Source organism: Catharus ustulatus, chromosome 11 (genome assembly GCF_009819885.2).
Source record: "Catharus ustulatus isolate bCatUst1 chromosome 11, bCatUst1.pri.v2, whole genome shotgun sequence".
In the NCBI taxonomy this organism is placed as follows: domain Eukaryota; kingdom Metazoa; phylum Chordata; class Aves; order Passeriformes; family Turdidae; genus Catharus; species Catharus ustulatus.
Window position 1 is genome coordinate 4870146 of NC_046231.1, and position 20334 is coordinate 4890479.

At 49.9% G+C, this 20334-nt stretch overlaps 2 protein-coding genes across 5 annotated transcripts in view; both read left to right on the forward strand.

Annotated features, from left to right (window-relative positions):
- Positions 1-8491, forward strand: part of LOC117001317 (hydrocephalus-inducing protein homolog) — an 11776-nt gene extending 3285 nt beyond the window's left edge. Inside the window, exons 7-12 of one of the 4 annotated variants that reach the window (XM_033069558.1) lie at positions 419-571; positions 948-1052; positions 1934-2086; positions 5925-6157; positions 6737-6888; positions 8382-8491. In XM_033069558.1, coding sequence (XP_032925449.1) covers positions 419-571; positions 948-1052; positions 1934-2083 — 408 coding nt within the window. In that variant the 3' untranslated portion in view covers positions 2084-2086; positions 5925-6157; positions 6737-6888; positions 8382-8491. Of the gene's footprint in view, positions 1-418; positions 572-947; positions 1319-1933; positions 2087-5924; positions 6158-6736; positions 7776-8381 lie in introns of those variants that run through there. The other 3 variants (XM_033069556.1, XM_033069559.1, XM_033069555.2) reach the window with 3 other exon arrangements.
- LOC117001524 (cyclin-dependent kinase 20-like) lies at positions 5942-11825 on the forward strand. The gene is made up of 8 exons (XM_033069939.1): positions 5942-6157; positions 6737-6888; positions 8404-8677; positions 8882-9248; positions 9857-10033; positions 10360-10425; positions 10652-10818; positions 11498-11825. Exons 1-7 carry the CDS (start codon positions 5942-5944, stop codon positions 10771-10773), a joined length of 1374 nt encoding a protein of 457 aa, XP_032925830.1. The 3' UTR covers positions 10774-10818; positions 11498-11825.
- The last annotated feature ends 8509 nt before the right edge of the window (positions 11826-20334 follow it).

Sequence of the window (20334 nt, forward strand, 5' to 3'; positions counted from 1 at the left end):
TTGCATGTCCTGGGCAAGGTTTTGGCTCACACATCTGGGTCTTCAGTGGGAGAAGGGAATCCTTCTGAACCTCTCTTGGAAGCACACTCAGAGAGGGGCTATCATGAACTGACATGCCAGGGTTCAAAGCAGAGCATTTCCTTGGGCTCCTTGGCTTTTCCTTCTCTTTGAAGGCCAGTTCTAGGTTATTTGCAGGCTTTTCCATGCAGTGCCCACCTCCCATATATACTGAGCAGCTGCCAGCACCCAAAACACACAATGCTTTAGCACAAGGACAGCATTCCCTGGGAGGGAGCCTGCCCAGGGAAGCAGGAATGAAGACACACTGTCTGAGGCTGTTCTCGGTAATGCATTTGTGAATAAAACTGTCACGTTGAAAGGTGTTTTCTCCTAACACTGCTCTCTGGATTCCCCCAAGGTGAAAAGCCATATCAACAACATTTTCAAGTTGTATCCAGCCACGATGTCCATTCCCGGCTCATCCAAGGCTGTTGGTACGGTGACCTTCACCCCACCGGATCAGCAGAACTATGACTGCACTTTCAAAGGCTTCCCTTGTCATCCCAAAAAGGTAACTGACCCTGTGAAATATTGGGACAGGCCTCACTGAAAGCTGCCTCTCCACTGGGAAGGCACAGATCTCTTGTTAGCTCTAATGCTTTCAGTAGCCTTAGGCAGAGTACTTGGCGTGAGTTGATCTCGGAGGCAGTAACTGTTAGAGCAGAATAATGAGGCTGATGGTTTAGCCTGTAGGAGGAACCATGAAGAAAGGGAAATATTAGGTAGCCAAGTGGAAGTTACTGAGATGTGCTGCAGCTGAGCTGCAGGTTTCCAAGTACAAAGGCTTAGATGAAGCAGTTTTGAAGCCAGCAAGTCAACAGTCACAAGTTCCTCTTTGTTTCTGTAAAATTAAGTGATCCTCTGTAATTCCCTGTGGGATTGTCCAGCCTCACAGCATTGCAGAGATTCCAGTTGTGATCGAAGTCCAAACATGGGGCAAGCATCGGACCGATGGTCTTATCGGCGTGTTTGGGGATCATAAAAACCCACGGGTGAGTGCAAGGGGAGTGTGTGCCTTTGTGCAACTCGTCCTGGCAGGGTGCAAAGTGTACAGGGATTCTTCTGGGGAAAACAGGCACAGGCTGCTGTGGCAGACAGAAGGGATTGGTAGCATAAACAGTTCATGCTTTATAGGTGGTAATCTCAGTGTCTGACACAGAATGTAGTTCATCTAGGCTGGAATCGAGGATAAATTCAGTTAATTAAGCTTTTAAATGCTATTAACTTTGGAAACATCTCTTTTTAAATGTCTTATCATCTCTCTGAACACAAAAGAGGATGTCAGAAGACTTGTGGGAATCTTGAGCTTTCTGTAAAAGAAAGGAAAGCTGGCATTTGAAGAGTAGTTACAAGGATTTAAATTTATATTAAAACATATGGAAATGATGATGCCAAATTCCCTGGATGACACCAAACATCTGAACCTGGGCCATTGTGGCACTGCATGTAAATCAGTCAACAGGAAGGACAGGCAGTGTAGACTGTGCCAGGGAACCTGAAGTTTGACAAAACAGTTGCTTTCAACTATCAGGCTACTTACCTTAATGAGGAGGGTTTCTCCTCACCAGCATAATCAGTTGTTTGATTGTAGCCTGGTCTTAACTAGAAATTTCTTGCAAAGTTTTTACTTTTGGGCCAACAATTTCTAGTTTGAAAGTTTCTCTTATGTTAATCCATTTTAATTTGGAGGTGAACATGTTATTATTTTTTTTTTTTCCCAGAAGCCCAGCATTCCAGCTGGAGAGAGATAGCTGTCCATAAAGAAATAACTAAAGCAGGGGTGAACTGTTTAAGCTTTTTTAGGTTTCCCTGTTGGTTTGGTTTGTTTGTTTGTTTGTTTTTTTAAATTTTTCTTGCCTGCTTCCTGGAACAGAGTATAATATTACGGAGCTCTGGACAGCTGGCAGACATCTACACAGTTCCAAGAGATATAGAGTTTGGCAAGATCCGAGCACTAGAGACTAATTCACAATGTTTAACCCTCTTCAACGAAGGTCTTGACCCTGTAGACTTCAGGATATAGGTGGTAAGTATCTGTGGGGCTGTTTTCCCGGGAAATTGACTGCTCAGTAGCAGCCATGACTTGGTTTTTATATGCAAGATTTTCATATCACCCTCCGTGAGAGGAGGCAAGATACTCCAATATTCCATCTGAGTAAGGCAAGAGGAGGCTGGCTCTAGAGTGGTTTTGGCTGGGGCATCCCTCAGTGAAATCAAGTGCAGAGATGTTGGAGCAGAAATCAGTCTGGATTGGGTTAATTTTATGGAAGGTCTTTAGCTGTGCATGTTACATTTTTGGAGCTCTGAAATCAAAAGAAACCTGTGGTCCTTTGCTGCCCAGGGAGCATGAATTTCCTTGTGGTTTCCCTGTTCCATCTACATTTGCTTTGTGCCAAAGTGCTGTTCATAGTAGAGAGCAGGGTGCAAGCTCTGTCCTCAGACTGTTTATCCACACAAAGACATGTGGGGGTTGTGCACCCCCACAGCTTCTGATCTCTGTGCTGTTGAAGAGCATCTTTGGGGACCAGGTGCAGAGAAAGGCTGCTTAATATGTGGAGGCTGCGTAGGGCAGAAGGAGCTGGGCTACTCCCCTGGCAGGGGGAGCAGGGCTGGTGCAGCCAGGAAGGGCTTGTAGGCTGGGTCTGGGTGAGATGTCTGCTAGAGGGGGAGATCTGTGAGGGTCTTGAGATTTGTTCTTCTTCATGTTGGGTGTGTTGAACTTGCGGAGCTGGTTAAAACCTGATACTGTGGACTTATTTGTGTCCCTCGATAAAGCATCAGGCCATGTGGGAGAGCCCAGGCTCAGCCTCCTGGGCCAAGGAGGAGGGGCATGAACTTTCCTCTCTCTAGATGCTTTCCCAGCTGTTTAGGGGATAATGCAACCTTAAAGTGGGAGATTTTTCCAGGACAGCTTTCCCTAACTCCACAATGAAATCCTGCTTTCAGCCTCTGCAGGGAGCAATGCACCTTGGCTGGGTGCGCCTGGCATGTAAAAAGGATGCGTTTCACATGCTCGTACCAGGGCTGGACCTGCAGAGCTGTGTCTGTGCAGCTGTGCTGGTGCAAGGCCTTTCCTCCCTCCCTTGCAGCTCTCTTGTCCCATCTGTAGAGGGAGGTGCATGAGAAACCAGAGGACAAGATGCTTGGGAAGGCCACACCATGTCCAGAGGGCTTGTCTTGCAGGGTTTTTTCTGCTTCCTGCTTACCTGCTCTGCTATAACCATTCAGAGGTGACTTTTCCAAAGCAGAGGGCACTGGAGCACCTCTCTACAGCAGATAATCGTGTGAAGTGAGGGCTTCAGTCCTTTAGGGGATGTTGAGAAGCACTGATGGCCCCTCAGGAAAGAATTGTTTGGTACTGGGGTTTTGCTCAAGTGGTTTTGCAGAGTTATTCTTCAGCAGTGTCATCCAGCTGTGTGTTTTCTGGATTGGGATTTTAGCAGTCCTGGCTTCCTCTGGCCTTGAGCCTTTGTGAGAAGCCAGGGGAGAGAAAGCAGCTTTCCTTGGCACATACTCCAGAGGAATACTAGGGAAGGAGCACTCTCCTGAGGATAAGCATCTCTCGGGTTGGCCAAAAGTGGGTGAATTAGGTGAGTCCGTTAAAGGAGGGCAAAATACAGGTTGTGTAAGCTCTGGTGTTGCCTGATACTGTAGCTTAAATTTAGAGAAGGGTTTATGATTTTTATCCTCCCCCACTTTAGTCTTTCCTTTTCTTATGTCCCACAAGAGACCAGGGTGTATGGTTTCCATCCTAAATGCATATTATGCTTGTCTCACAGTCTTGCAAACCCCACTGCTACATCATTGAACCCAGAGAAGGAGTGATCCCTGCTAGGGGTGAGGTTCCTGTGACTGTCACAGCAACCCTGGATGACACTGGGGTTTTTACTGATGCTATCCAGCTATTCATTTGGAACACCCTTTGGATGACCTGCTCAGTCCAGGCTGTGGGCATTGGCACCACAATTGTCATAGACAAACCGATTAGCCCGGTACTTAGCTTGGGATATCAATCCAGGTAGGAGATCTCTCCACTCCCACCACTCCTCCTGTCTCAACAAGGAGTAGTTTTCCTGTAGTCCTTCAGGAAAGATCTGCTTCAGTGTTCAAAGCCCTGACTCCTTCCACAAAGGCAGAAGTTCCTTTAGAAACATGTGATGGCCAGCTGAGAGTTGGTAGATACCCTCAAAAGCCCCTGAAGGGGAAACCAGTTGCTAAATAGCCACTGAATTGTCTTTAGTTCAAATAAATTTATGTCCTGACTTGATCAAGTAGTGCTCTCACATGCTCTCCCAGAACAGAAGGTTCCCAAAATGGCATCTGGATGAGGCAGTCCCTCCATGTGGCTGAGGGACACCCTTCCCTTCCTAAATGGAGTCTCCCAAGCAAGCAGGGGCTCTGGGGACAAAGAGACAGGAGAGTAACAACCCCCACCAGGAAGGCAGGAGCCCACAGAGCAGTTCCAGAGCAGATGGAAACTTGCTGGTTTGTGTGGGGTCCACAGGGTACACATCTCGTGTGTGTTGGGCTGTTCTCCCTGTGACACTGGAGACTTTAATGAACTCACTGGGCAGTTGGTACCCTGAGCTCTGCAGGGTGAGGCAGACCTGGCTCAGTGCAGGGGGAATGACACGGGCTGCTGGAGCCCAGGCTAGCTCTTTGGAGCACACCAGCGCCATGCTGGGAACTGCCCCGGGGTGACATTTCCCAGAACAGAACCCTAAGAGCTGGCAGCTCTTCGGTGTGGCCCACGTCAAGGACTGGGTAAAGGAGGCCATGAAGGCTCTCTGCTTCTGGGGTTTCAAAGAGCTTATCGAACTTGGAGGGTCCAGGGCCACAGAGCCCCCAGCACTCGTGTGCTCAGGATAGATAGGGGGTGGATACGAACAACTGACCAATAAGGGATCCCTAGGGAAGGAGTGGAGGGCAGGGTTTTACAGGGTTACAACCAATGAGGGAAGCAGGGGGAGGAGAAAGGGTCACATGGACCAATGGGACATCGAGTAATAGGGGATTTCCAAAGGGGTGGAACAACTAGGGATTGGCCCGGGGTAAGACTGACAAGGAAGGTGCTGGAAAAGGGGTGGGCTTACAGTGATGGACAACAAAGGGGCTGGAACAAGGGGCAGGGCTACAATGGTGGACAAGGAGCAGGGAATGGCAAATGAGGTAGTTTCAGGGCTGGATACAGTTTGGGGACAGATCAGCTGGGGAAAGCATAGGAGAACATAGGAAGAAACTATTATAACAATAAACTGAATAGAATAAAATAAAATAAACATGCGCTGCAGCAGGGGAAGTTTTGCATTGCTCAGTTTTGAACCTGGCTGGGTTGGGAGCTGGTGGAAGGAAGAAGAGTCTGGGTCCCAGCTGGGGTTTTCCCACAAGGAGGATTTAGCTTCAGTGGAGACAGATGATGCAAGTGGGGTAGGGCTGCAGGTCTCCACATGAGAATGCAGGATGGATCAGTGTATGAAAAATGGTCCTGGAGGACAAATCTTTGGCTTGATCTGTAGGGGAACTGCTGTGCAAGCAGTGTCACCTGCATGGCCAGTTGTTAGGAGGGACATAGTGCTGGCTTTGAAACCACCTTAAAATCCTCAGATGTTTCAGCCCTCTTCAGGTCCACCAGTGGATTCATCCCTCCCAGGCTGAGAGGGATGCATGGAAGGATAAAAGGAAACAATGCTCTCTAAGACTGAGGTTGACTGAGCTCCATCCTCACAGCCAGCTCCCCCACCCAAGCCTGGCTTTAGCAATCATGGGAGCAGAAAGGACTTATCAAGCCTGCTGAGAGGCCTGCAGGGTCCAGATAAATTCATCAGGGAGGTATCTCCATGCTCATCCCTCTGGTCTCTCCACAGCATTTATTGAGGATGTCATGTTAACTTTTGAGGAGTACCCGATCTGCAGCAGCACCAACCTCAGCCACAAGCTGCAGTCAGTGAAAGGCACAGGCCTGTTTGTCAGAGATGAGAACAAATTTGTCTTCACCAGAGTTCTGGTTGGGCAAGAGTCTGAAGCTCATTTCAATATCTACAATGCAAGTGGTCTGCCATGTGACGTGGTCCTCTCCATCAAACCCCTGCCTGGAAAGGTAAGAACAGGAGGCCAAGGTGATGGTTGCCCTCTAAGGGCTGTGTGAGAGCCTGTTTTGTTCTCCAGATGTATTGCTTCCTGTGGCCCAGACAAGTCTAGCTCAGTACAGGTCAAACTGCAGGGGAGAGCAGCAGAGCCAGGGAGCAGTTGTGTTGAATTTTGCATGTCCTGGGCAAGGTTTTGGCTCACACATCTGGGTCTTCAGTGGGAGAAGGGAATCCTTCTGAACCTCTCTTGGAAGCACACTCAGAGAGGGGCTATCATGAACTGACATGCCAGGGTTCAAAGCAGAGCATTTCCTTGGGCTCCTTGGCTTTTCCTTCTCTTTGAAGGCCAGTTCTAGGTTATTTGCAGGCTTTTCCATGCAGTGCCCACCTCCCATATATACTGAGCAGCTGCCAGCACCCAAAACACACAATGCTTTAGCACAAGGACAGCATTCCCTGGGAGGGAGCCTGCCCAGGGAAGCAGGAATGAAGACACACTGTCTGAGGCTGTTCTCGGTAATGCATTTGTGAATAAAACTGTCACGTTGAAAGGTGTTTTCTCCTAACACTGCTCTCTGGATTCCCCCAAGGTGAAAAGCCATATCAACAACATTTTCAAGTTGTATCCAGCCACGATGTCCATTCCCGGCTCATCCAAGGCTGTTGGTACGGTGACCTTCACCCCACCGGACCAGCAGAACTATGACTGCACTTTCAAGGCTTCCCTTGTCATCCCAAAAAGGTAACTGACCCTGTGAAATATTGGGACAGGCCTCACTGAAAGCTGCCTCTCCACTGGGAAGGCACAGATCTCTTGTTAGCTCTAATGCTTTCAGTAGCCTTAGGCAGAGTACTTGGCGTGAGTTGATCTCGGAGGCAGTAACTGTTGGAGCACAATAATGAGGCTGATGGTTTAGCCTGTAGGAGGAACCATGAAGAAAGGGAAATATTAGGTAGCCAACTGGAAGTTACTGAGATGTGCTGCAGCTGAGCTGCAGGTTTCCAAGTACAAAGGCTTAGATGAAGCAGTTTTGATGCCAGCAAGTCAGCAGTCACAAGTTCCTCTTTGTTTCTGTAAAATTAAGTGATCCTCTGTAATTCCCTGACGTTCATTAAGCTGTTTTATGTGAGAGATTGGACCTGGTATGAAAGAAGAGCCCAGTTCCTCTGCCCTGGGACCTGCGGGGCTTTGACTTGCCCTTCCTCAACCCTTTAGTGGCTGAATTGGAACAAGAGAAGTCTTAATTGCTAATAAGCAATTGCTTTTTTACTGTTCTTGGAAATGATCTTTACTGGTGGTGACGATGATTTGGTTTTGCCTTCTTGCTTTTTTGTACTGCTTTCCTACTGTGCTTTTGCTTGTTGCATATGTCTCATCTCACTGCAGCCAGGGGATTTGCCATATCTCATCTAGTGCCTCATTATTTACCTGCTGTACTGCATGATTCAATTAAGTGAAATTATTAACTGTTATTGTGGAAGGCTCTGGCTCTTTGGAGCAGATTCCTCTTGTGAATGGCCGTGCGTGGATTGGGAAGAGGCTGGTGGGGATCTGTCTTGTGGGGTACAGGAGTAGCAGGCAGGGAAAACATTGTGGGTGGCCCGTGCTGCTTCACTGGCCCAGTGAAAAATGGGTTAGTGCCAGCTGAAATTGTTTCTGTGCCTCTCTTGCAACTTTTTGAAAATTAAACCCCAAACCCTGACCTTCACCATCAGTGGGAAGGGGTATGAGCCACAGGTGGCAGTCGTGTGCCCAAGTGCTCGCAGCAAGAGGGGAAATGCTGTGCTGCGCTTCAAGAGGCTCCAGGTGGGGGATTCAGAGATGCTCCCCCTGGTCATCCGTAACAATGGCAGCATACCTGTCAAGGTGAGAACCTGCTCAAGGAATGGCCTGGTTTGGGAACAAGTGCTTGTGGCACAGGGGAAGGGTCCTAAAAAACATGGCAGACCTAGGAAGAGGTGTCAGAAATTCTTTTGAAGCAAGTGACTGACATCCAAGAAGGGAGTTCTTGGAAATTTTCCATCCTTTCTTGCTTCTCTAGGTTGAACACAGGAAAGGTGGTGGAGTATTTTCCCCTGTGTCTCAGGTCGCCTTTTGTTCTCATTGACATTGTGTGTGATTTCCCAGTTCCATTAGATTGTATTTGATCCCAGGTTACTACGTTTTAAGTAAACTTAGTTGTGGTTTAACTACCTTCTGCTCATTACTTTCTGTCCTGTTTGGTCCTGTGTCAGTTCTGTCCAAATGCCGCTGAAGGCCCTTTTTATCCTGGCTGGTTTGTCTGCTCGGGGACGCGCCTCACGGACGGCGCCCCAGTGAGTGGCTGGGCCGGCGGCGCGTGGCGGAGGAGGAGGTAGTGGAGGAATACGAGGAGGAGGAGGAGGAAGGCAAAGGAGGGAGAGGAGGCAGAGGAGGAAGAGGAGGCCAGGGCGCAGCGGGGCGGGCTGCAAGCTCAGCCGCTGCTGCCCCTTGCTCGCAGGTGGCCATCAAATGCGTGCCTCGGGATCGCATCCGACTCTGGGGCGAGCTGGTGAGTGAGCGGGACCAGCGGCAAAAGCTGGGGCGTGCTGGGCAGCGAGGAGCTGGGGCGTGGCAGGGTGGGAGGCGCACGGAGCCCTGCAGGGGGAGCGGGCGTGGGGTGAGCGGGGGGTGCCGAGCATCCCAGGCTGGCTGAGGGGTCCCAGAGCCCTGGCACAGCCCCAGCCCCACTGACCGCATCGTGCTCCTCGCGCAGCCCAACGGCGCCCGTGCGCCCCTGGAGATCGTGCTGCTGGACAAGGTGTCCACTGGGTGTGCTGGTGTCATTCAGCTTCTGGAGTGGGTTGAGCTGCCCAACAGCTTCTTGTTGGTGCTGGAGCGTCCGGAGCGATGCCAGGACCTCTCGGGTGTGCTGGCGGAGCGGAGGTCCCTGCCGGAGGAGGAGGCGCGGGGGCTATTCCGCCAGGTGCTGGAGGCCGTGCGGCACTGCACCAGCTGCGGGGTCCTGCACAGGGACATCAAGCCTGAGAACATCCTGGTTGACCTGGTCACCGGGCAGCTAAAACTGATTGACTTTGGCTGTGGCGCCTTCCTCCAAGACACAGCCTACACCCAGTTTGCAGGTGAGCCTTCCCAGAGGATGCTCCTGGGCATCTCATGGCCCAAGCCTGGGTGTAGCACCAGGGCTTCCCCCTATTGCAGCTGGGATGGGATTAATGCTTGAGCCAAGCTGATTTGAATGGGGGCATGAGGAGGGTCAGCTCCCAGCCCTGCTGACAGCCTTCTGTCCTGGGCTGGGGCTGGAGCTGGAGCTGGGGCAGCCAGGCCAACAAAAACCCCCATGGGGGTAGCAGAGAGTGGGGAGGGTCTGACCCCATGCCCTGGCTGGTTTGGTGTGCAGGCAAGGAAGAGCTTGAGCTGCTCTGCTCCCCTTGTTTGCTTTGGCTTATTAACATTTTTGGAGGGCCATGCAGGCGGGGAGCAGAGTGGGTTTTCTCCACCACTGGGTGGGTTTTTCTTTTGCGTATCATGGTTGGGCCTTCTCAGGGCTTTTGCTGCCCTCTTACAGCACCAGTGGCTTCTTTTCCAACCCCGAGTTTGAACTCAAGTCCCAGGTGCTGGTGAGAGGACACCACCTGCCACTGGGGCAGGCCCCACATGCCCAGGGATGCTGGGGCCAGGCTCTGGGAGCAGCAGCATCTCCCTGATGAACTCTGTCGGTGTTCCATAGGAACCCTGTCCTACAGCCCACCAGAGTGGATCTACCACCAGTACTACCACGGTGAGGCAGCAACGATCTGGTCCCTGGGCCTCCTGCTGTACCACCTGGTCATGGGGAAGCACCCTTTCAGGAGGGGCCAGGAGATCATCTGGGGACGGATCTTGTTCCCACGGCGGCTCTCTCAAGGTGGATCCTCATCTGGGGGCATGGGGGGAATACCAGTGCTGGGAGAGAGCAGCATCCTGCTCTGCTCTGGCAGCTGCTGAGGGGGTGGCATATGTCCTGCTGGCCTGCTCTCCTCTAAACAGAGAATCCATGGGGAAGTTTAGGCACAGCTCTGGGTGCTCCCAGCATGGACTGGGCACGGGAAGGAGAGGGGGCAACTTCTCCAACTGACTGGTGATTTCTGGTTTCTCTCTTCAGAGTGCCAAGATATTATTAAGAGGTGTTTGTCCATGCAACCCTTGAACAGGCCATCCTTATATAACCTTTTCCACCATTCTTGGCTGCAGGGTGTTCATCTGCCCCTAGGAGATGGGAGAGATCCACATGCGCAGTTGGATCCAGAGGCGTGGCAGGTAACAACTCCACACATCTCTTGGCAATCAGTGGCAAAGCAAACCAGCCTGCCTGTAGCTCTGAACAGGAATCATCAGAAGGGAACACAGAGCTCTTGGGCTGGAGCTGAGCTGGAGACCTGATGTGGCAAGTGCTGGTGGCCACCATCCCACCTGGTTTTGCTTGTTTGGTTCACTGATGGCTGAGGCCCTGGACAGAGCACTGACAGCCTGGTCTGGCCCCCAGGGAAGGAGAAGGAGCCCCTGGAGAAGCTGTACCAGGTGGGGCTGCTGCTGGAGACACCAAGGACAACCTCAAGGACAACAATCTCGTCCTCGACCTGGCCAGCTGAAGATGATCGACTTTGATTGTGGCACCTTCTTCACAGACACGTTCTGCACTCACGTTTGCAAGTGAGTCCACAGCCAGGGGTTGCTCCCACATCTGGGCATGGAACAGCCTGGCTGGGCACCAAAGGTTCTCCCCTTTGCTGGGGTGGATGCCATGAATTCTTCAGTGGGCTGCCAAGCTGCTTTTTGGCTCTGGGCAGCTGCTGAGGGGCTGGATCTGCCATGGCTGGCTGCAGGCTGGGCACATGTCCTGTCCCCCTGCTCTGCTCCCAGAGGCAGCAGTGACTGGGAAGTTTGTGCCCAGCTCTGGGCACAGCCAGCATGGCCTGGGCACTTCAGACAAGTGGGACAAAGGGGACAGGAGCCTTCAGCTGACGGGCGGGTTCTGGTTTCTCTCCTTGCAGCCGGGCTCTGCGGATGCTGAGGCAGCTCTGGGCTCTGCCAGGGCTCTGCTGAGCTCAGCCCTGGGCAAGGCTGAGCCAGCCCTGCCCTCACATGGCTCTGGCAGCTTTGCATCAGAGGAGCCTGTTGCGAGCACACCGCCTGAGCTTTCTGCTTTTGCAGGTGAGTGAGACTCTCCTGCAGGCCAAGAGATTGCAGTTAGGGACGCACATCCAGTTGGCAAGAACCCAAACTGTCCACAGTCCCAGCTGAAAGCCTGGGTCTCCACAAGATGTTTAGTCTGTCTCACTCTTCATTCCTTTTGGTTTGGAATTGTGCAATTCACTTTCTTGCTCTCTAGAAGTGCCACGAGTGGGCAAAACCTGGTGAGCGGGCCGTGTTCCTAAGACAGTGCAGTCTGCAGCTGATGGATGGAGAATTGCCCTTCTGCACTTCCAAACCAAGCAAAAAGCTGTAAGTGGGACTTTCCATCTTTAACAAGCCCCTGACAGTTTCAAAGGGAATGTGCAGCTCATTCACAGGGTGAGAAAGAAGGGCATCTTCTAAAGGATTTGGGCAGTGACAGATTTCAGATTGCCAGTCCTGCCAGTATCTGGCAGGGCACAAAGCAATTTCTGCTTGCTTCACACCAATTTCACCACAATTTAAAATAACAATATTGGAAACAAACCCCATAATTTTTTAAAAAAGGTTACTGAGGCTAGTAAGATGGATCAATGCCATCAGCTCGTTTACAAAGTAAATAACTGAGTTTTCTGTTTCAGTTACCACTTACAGTAAATTCACGAATACAAGCCGCACTGAGTATAAGCCGCATCTCTGGGTGTTGGCAAATATTTCGGTTTTTGTCCATAAATAAGCCGCACCCGAATATAAGCCGCTTTGTCGTTCGCAGCGAGGACCCGCGTGCAATTAGTAACAGAACCACGGGAGGGCGGGGTTTACTGGCTGAGCTAAGGCTGTGCAGGCTCGGCCCGCTCGGTGCTGCCGACGGGGCCAGGTGGCCCAGCACGGTGCTGCCGCTCAGGGCCGGCCGCCGCTGCCACTGGGCTCGGGGCCACCCGCCGCTGCCACTGGGCTCGGTCACCCCGGGTCGGCACTGCCCCGCGGTGGCAGGCAGGGACGGAACTTCCCCCGCTCCTACGGCAGCGGCGGCAGGTGGGGACGGAGCTTTCCCACGCCCGTGGCGCCAGCGGCGGGCGCGGACAAAGCACCACGCCTCCTCCGCGAGCCGCGGCAATGGCTGCACGGGGCTCCCGTCGGCTCCCCGGGCTGCGGCAATGGCGGCGCGCACTTCCCCCCCCCCCCCCGGGCCGCGGCAATGGCGGCGCGCCCCCCCCCGTCCTCCCCAGGCCACGGCAATGACGGCGCGCCCCCCCACCCCTCCTCCCCTGGACTGCGGCAGAGAAGGAAAGAGAGCTCTCCTGCCTCTCTCCCCGCCCCCCGTGCTGCCTGCAGGGAGCCAGGGCAACAGAGTAACACTGTAACAATTGCGGCAATGGCGGCTTTTACTGGCAGGTGCTTGGCTCGGCACCCTGGCTGGCATGTCTGGGGTTGTAAATGTCAGAAAATTATTCACATATTAGCCGCCCCCGACTATTAGCCGCACTTCCGGGTTTCCACCAAAATTTTTGTCAAATTGCTGCAGCTTGTATTCGTGAAATTACTGTAATTTAAAGTTACAGATTTTTCACTGCATATTGGGTTTTATTTTTATCTTTCACATTTTAGAGAGGCTTTTTTTTTCCTTTACTTTTTCCTTTCTCTTTTCCTTAAAACAGAAAACATGCTGTAAAATAGGAGTGTCCTCTCTGCTCCTGGTTCCCATGTGGAGCAGCTCCTTCCCACATGCTGAGCTGCTCAGGCAGAGCACGGCAGCTCCTGGCCCTGCAGGGCTGAGGCATTTCCCCATTGTTTGGCACCGACTGATGGAGCAGCCTGCTGAACACGGGGGCACACAGAGGGACCAGGAGCAGCTGCCTTTGTCCACCTGAAGCTCCAAGGCCCAAACTCTGAGCAGAGAGGGCTGGAAGAGACTCGCAGGTTCCCTGTTTGCTGTGCTGCCCCACTTGTGCCCAGCCCAGCTCTGCATGGGGCAGAGGGGGAGAACAAGGGGCAGCTCCCTCCCAGCACCCCGCCCAGGACCCCTCCAGCCCTGGGGCTTGGGGCACTGTCAGCACCCGCTGCTCCAGCCACCGCTTCTGCTGGCACTGACAGCAACAGCCAAATTGTGGATCTGATCCCTGCCTCTGGGGCAGGGCTGCACAAATGACCCCCACACCAGCAGCAGCAGCAGCAGCAGCAGCAGCACATGGACCTGACTTTCAGCACAGCCCCTGGCACTCTTCCCTCCCGTGTGCAGCAGCCTGGGGCACCTGGGAGCCCCCAGTGCCAGCAGGGGCTTGAGATGGCAGCTCTTGGCTCCTGGAGCTTGTGCAGGGAACAGAGGTGGGGACTCCCTGTCCATGTGGAGCTTCCAGATGGAAAAGGCTGCTGTGAGCAGGCAGCTCCAAGGGCAGAGAAAGGAGGGGATGGAGCCCTTGATCTGTGCCACTTCCGCAGTCCTGGACAGCAGCCACCGAGCACAGGGGGAAGAGAGGGCACAGCAAGAGGGACAAAACCAGTTAAGGTCAGAGGCTGGGAAGAGCCAGAGCTGGGAGCAGGAACAGCTGCTTCACTGCACCCTTGGAGAAGGCTCTTGGCTGGTTCAAAGTGCCAAAAGGCATGAAGGGCAGAGAGGCGGCCGCACTAACCAAGCTCCTGTTTTCACACCCTCACCTCTCAGTGTCCCAGAAGGAATTGGATGAACTGTATTCTTCTCTCCGAGTCGTCCAGTTCAGTATGAGCAGCTTAGCACCAGGAGCTAAAGGAGCTGAAGCTTTAGACCACAAGAGCTGACCAAGAGGGAACTTTTGGAGCAAAGTAATGCTGCCAACATGGACCTAGCTGAATGCAGCAGATAGAATCGTGGAATTGTAGAATCCTTTCTGTTGGAAAAGACCTGTGAGCTCATCCAGTCCAGCACTAAACCACGTCCCTGAAGTGCCAAGGCCTGACTGAGGCCTGAACAACAGGCCCTGAGCCAAAGGGTACCGCTCGATGAACCTTCCAACCAAAGGTTATCTTTGTATCCCCTCATTTCTGAAATATGCATGACCATTAGCATTGTGATAGATGTATCCACTCCTTAGTAAAACATGTGTTGACCTTTCTGTATTTAGAAACTGGACAAGGCCACAAAATCTGACATCTGGCCTTGTTTGGGGCTGTATGGTCATAGCTCCCTTGGTTCCTCCTTGAGCCCTGGCCAGGCTTTGGGAGGGACCCAAGAGGAGAGTAAAACAAAATGCTCCCACACTAAAAGTGCTGTCAGTTTGTTTATTCAGTTCTGTCAAAGCATCCAAAAGTTGCATCCTAGAAAAGGAAAAGCACTTGTGGGTTTCTGAAGACAGGCATGGATTTTGTTAACAGCACATTGGAAACAGCACCACCAGAAGGAAGAATTGGTTTTGGAACACTCCCACATGGAGTGACAGAGGAAGGTTTAAATCTTGAGCTCAGGTTCATTTGTGCAAGTGAAACAAAATATTATTATTCATAATAATAGTTATGTAAAAATATATCATGATCTTATTTTCAGATATAATTAAAACTTGTTAATGTGAAATAATGCTGACAATGCTAATATGTCAGCTTTGGCTGCTCACTGTGGCACTAAATACCCTACAGAAAAGGACTGGCCAAAACCCAAATGTCAGTGGTAAACTTTGCAAGTTGTATACAAGGAATAAAGGAGGGAAGGATGAAATTGGCTATTTTTATGAGGTTTGCTGATACTGTGATGTGGAATGCTTTGTGTGTTACTGTGAAAAATACAGTGAATAAGACTTAAGGGTTTTTCATATACCAGACTATCCACAAGCTGCAGGATTGGTTGAACTGGTGAAGGGATTGTTAAAAGAGTAGGTGAAGAAATGGGGAGATTGGGAACCTGTCCCGATGGAGAACTCATCTCTCAGATGTGCTCCATACCCTTAACAATGGGCCCACTGGGAAATGGAGACCCCCCTAGATGTGCATGGCTGCACCCAATTTGCAAATACAACCATGGCCAGTGAGACAGACTGCCTGGGCAATTGTTCTGGGTGTGATGGCCCCTGACAGGACCATCCCAGAGGCTGCAGGGCTGGGCCTTCATGCATTGGAATTAACTAGGATAAATCAGAAGCAAATGAGAGTTATCAGTACAGGAAAAGGAATTCAGATTCCTCCAGGACACTTTGGTTTGATAACTGCTCGCTGGAGCTTGGCCTTACAAAGTGTTCGTGTCATGGGAGGAGTAACTGGTGCAGATTATCAAGGAGAAATTAAAGTAATTCTGTTAAGTAATAGCAAACAAGATTGGATTATTCAACCCCATGGCAGGGTGGCACAGTTATTGCTCCTGCAGTTTTTACAATTGTGAAAGAAGATCCACCTCAATTCGCCTCTGTTTGTAGAGAGAGAGTTTGGATCCAGCAGTCCTAATAATGGAGCCAAAGTGTGGGTCCAGAGGCCCAGTGGCCCTCCTGAGCCAGGTGAAGGAACAGCTCTGGGGAAAGACAACACTGTTTGAATCCTGAGACCTGAGCAGGAACGATGGGAATATGTCCCTGCAGCCAAGTGCTCTGTGCCAGAAGAAGTGGATGTTATGGGATACTGTTGTACAGATCCTGCCTGACCAAATCTACCTGTTTGCCCCAAGGGCCCCTTTGGAAAATGCTCTGATCCACAGGACTCCATGTGCAGGCTGATGTGACACTGAGGGACTTCCACAGGAATTCCAACCAGGAGCCTCAGGGACTGGGACTCGGCACCTCTCCAGCTGGAGGGGAAAGGACCCCACCAAGCCTTGTTACCCACAGGCTGCGCGGTAAAGCTGAACAGCAAAGGACCTTGGGGGCATTATCCTGGAATTAAAAAGGTGCCAGCTCCATGGACAATGGAATGTTGTTCCTAACAATGGACAATCATTCCTAACCCAGATGAGACTGAGGATGAAGAATGAATAATCTTGTTGCTAAAGTACTGCTCATGTCTGTAAATTGTATCTTGAGAGTCAGCCAGAATCTTTGCCAGAAACACCTCTAGAGTTTCACCAAGGAATTAATAATGAAATTCTTATGGAAATTTAAAGATCAAAGTAACCAAAATACTCAGTGTAACTAATGGCTGGAAATGTTCCCAACTGATGTTGGAAGGAATGGGGTTCCCTTGGAGGGCCCACCCTTTGGGGTGGCCAGAGCTCTGTCAATGGGCTCTGACTCAGGGCCAGTGCAGGGACAGTTACAGAAAGCTGTGCTGTGGAACAAAGGAATACAATTACCAGTTTTAGAGGATTTACTAAGATTTCCCTTCAGGAGAAACCAAATCCTGTTACAGTTAGACACCACAATGTGAAATGATTTCTGTGCTTTACCATCACTCCCAATGTCAATAGAACTCGGGGTGCTGGAGCTGCTCAGGGTCAGTGTTACAGCACTCCCAGCTGCAGGGCCACTGTGAAACTCCTCTGGCCCAAAGCACAGGGGACAGAACATTTTCCACCCAAGGGGTGCCTTTGATTTCAGATAGCCAAAGATTCTGTATCACCCTGTGCCCCACGTGCGCTGCCTCGTCCTGTGGAGTTTACATTAATGAGCTAAATCAATTACTAGAAGAAGTAAAAAGTGATGCTGTTAAACTATCCAACAGCACATCCTCTGAGCTCCAACAAATACAAATTGGAGCTCTACAGAACCACATCACCTTGGATTATCTGCTTGCTGGCCAGGGAGGAACCTGTGCTGTTCTAGGACAGGAATGTTGCAGGAATGTCTGTCAGTGCTGTGTTTGAAGTCCAACAATCAGGAATCGCCTTGACAGAAAGAGCAGTAGAAAAGTGGGAGAAAGAAGAAAATTCTTCATGGTGGGATTGGCTTCCAAATTGGAGCCTGCTGCGAAATGAATTTGGGGCAGTCACTGTCATCATTGCAGTGTGAGCGTTCTGTGTGTTCCATTCCATGTTAGAGTTGTTGTGACACTCTGTGATGGGAAATAGAGTATTGAGACTTTTCTAAAAAGAAACACAGTCTCAAGAAAAAATGGGATTCGACAAAGAACCTAGAGAATGGCAACTAATTAGGCACGTTTTAAAAGGAGGAGAATTATAGCTCTGAGTAATGCATTTGAACAACACTTAATTGAAGAACAGGAGGCAATGCCTTTATGCCTAATACCTAAATCTGAGGTTCTATTATGGAAAGAGTTTTTATGAGGGTTGTAGTTCATCTCTAGGTCAAAGCACTGATTGCAGTACTGAGGCCTGAACAGCAGGCCCTGAGTGAGGCATGAACAGCAGCCCTGAGCCAAAGCTGACCTCTAGATTAACCTTCCCACCAAATGTTATATTTGTATCTGCTCATTAAAGAAGCTTTGTTAGCAGTATGATCTCTGTATGTGTGCATTGGTGAAACATGGATTTATTTTCTGTATTTAGAACTCAGACAAGGCCACGCTGGGCTTTGTTTGGGCCTGGATGGTCAAAGTCACTTCCCTTGGTTCCTCTGTGAGCCCTGGCCAGGCTTTGGGAGAAACCAAATCGAGAATGAAATCAGGTGTTCCCACACTGGAAGTGACATCAGCTTCTTTGTTTAACAGTATAAAAGCTGGGCCTTCTCACAGCGAGGTTGGAGCCTCATTGCCTGCACAGGTGGGTGCACCTGCAGGAACTCTCAGTGTCCGGGAGTGGCTCTCCAGTCCTTGGCTGTGACAGCTTCCCCTGGATGATGTGTGCATCTGGGTGCTGGTAAAGTCTAAGGGTAACTGGTGCTGTCTCTTTCCTAATCACTGCAGGCAATTTTTGTTAGTGATGATTGGGTGCTTTGCTGAGCTTCTCCTTGTGGAGACCCAGAAAGGCATCCCTAGTTAGGGCACATGAGAGGTCTCCCTCAGCTGCCTCCTCTTGAAAACGAATCCTGTTCTGTCCTGCCAAAGCAACTCCTGTTCTGTTCCTTGGGTCAGCCCTGTGCCCCTCTCCCTGTCCCTCAGTCTGGTCACTCCCACCCTGTTTCCCTGTTGGCCCTATGCCCTAACCCCACTTCTGTGACACCCCCATGTTCCCTGGTAATTGGTCTCTGATGCTTCTTTCCTGCCCTGCTTATCCCATGTACTGAAGCTGGACCCTCTCAAGGCCTTTTGCATTTGTTCTCTGAACATGTGGTGGCTGTTCATGCGGTGGCTGAAATAAACATCTCTGTAAAACCCCTGCAAAGGCCCTTCCTGCTTCTTTACCTGCTTATCACCCCAAGCAACAACCAGATAGCAACAAGGTCTCCTCCCACCTCTCCCTCCTTACCTTGCTTGGCTGACAGGGGGAGACCCAGGCTGGGGAAATTGCTAACCTGCAATTTTATCTGAAAACTCAACCACAATGCTGATGATTTAATTGAAATAATTCCATTCCAAAAATGGAATTACAGCTTCCCATGATTTAGAACTAGATGTGATTAAAATTACCCCTTTCTCAAAAATGAAAAATTCCATAGCATGGAATGCTATGAGGGAAGATATATGGCTAAGGATTCAAAGATAATGAACCTCCCGAGGAAAAATTGTAGGGACAGGGAGGGGTATATATACAGACCTTCACTCTAGACTATTCTCTTCAACAAAACCTCTTACATCATGGTTGCAAATAATCTGCAGAAGAATATTTGCACTGAAGAACAAGCAATAGTTCCACAGAATTGCTGTCTTGAAAATTGTCAGAATTCCTATATATATATATATATTTTTTTTTTTTTTTTACTGTGTCTAGTTTCTTAAGGCCAAGCAGTTGATGTATTCCAAATTAATCATTCAGAGCTGCTGGTACTGCTACCTGAGCAAATGACATGCTTCTAATTAGGACTGTATGTTCTACTCAGTTTGGACTACCCGTGCTCCGCAGACTTAGGAACTCTGCAGAGCGCCTGTGGTCTGGACAGCAGTTCTTGTTGATGTTTGGGAGGATGACAGAGCACTGAGTGTCCCTTCAAAAACACCATTCTGAGTGGGAAAGCAATCCAGACACACAGGAGACAAAATGGTTGCGTGTACTGGCATCCAGTTGAGATCACCACAGATGTAGAACTACAGCCTCTTCCTGACATCACCTGTAGTCATAATTTACTCATAGAAAACTCACTCCCTAATTCAACCATGTATGAGCTCTGTAGAATGTTTATCCTGGAGTTCAAATACCAAATATTTTCCATCTACTTTGCTTTTCATACTTACCTGAATGAGCTACAAATGGTATGAACTGCAGTCAGATGCATGGGGAAGGCTAGCACAAGTCCTGTGAATTGCAGTGCTGCTGATCTTTTGCAATTCTAGATAACTATTGCTGGCATGCTCAGATACACTGGACCTTTCAGGATTCAGCCCTAGAGTAGCTGTCAGAGTGAGTTAGAACAATTTAATTCTTGAGAAAAATCTAGTAAAACCTCTTCCTGAGGGCTACCTAATATTTTGTGATCCCTATTATCTCATTGCCTGTCAAAAGGTACAGGTACATCAGAACAAGGCTGTCCTGTTCATTCCTGTCTCGATGCTCTCGTTTGCTATTCAACAGCATAGCACTACAGTTATTCATGCTATTATTCTGACTTGTCAGTTCAGGTCGCTCACTTTTTGTCCTATGGGTGAGTAATCCAGGTCTTGACAAGACCATTTTATTTCCTTGTAAGCATGTTCTTCCTTGAAATGTTCCTCAGTCTTTCTATGGGAAATGACAAAATCAGCCTAGTATAGAACACATATGGTGTGCCTCTAAAGGGTGATAGGAAACGATAGGAACATATTTTTCTTATGCACTTTATCCTAAACTAAACTTCCATTCTTTTTGCTCAGGAATACTCAAAAGGCAAGGAAAAAATTGCAGTGCTTTATTGCTATGTCCTACTTTCTCCTTCACAGAAATGGACCATGACACAAATTAATAATTCCCTGCATGAAGATTATACAGAAAAAAAAGCATGGTGATCCTGTTTTGCCTGATGACCAAAAGGAAAATAAAATGCCTAAAAATAATTCCTTTTCCTGTTTTCCAGCAAGCTCCTTCAGCAAATACTTTGGAGGAAAAAGACTGTCTGACAGACAATGAAAAGCATCTTG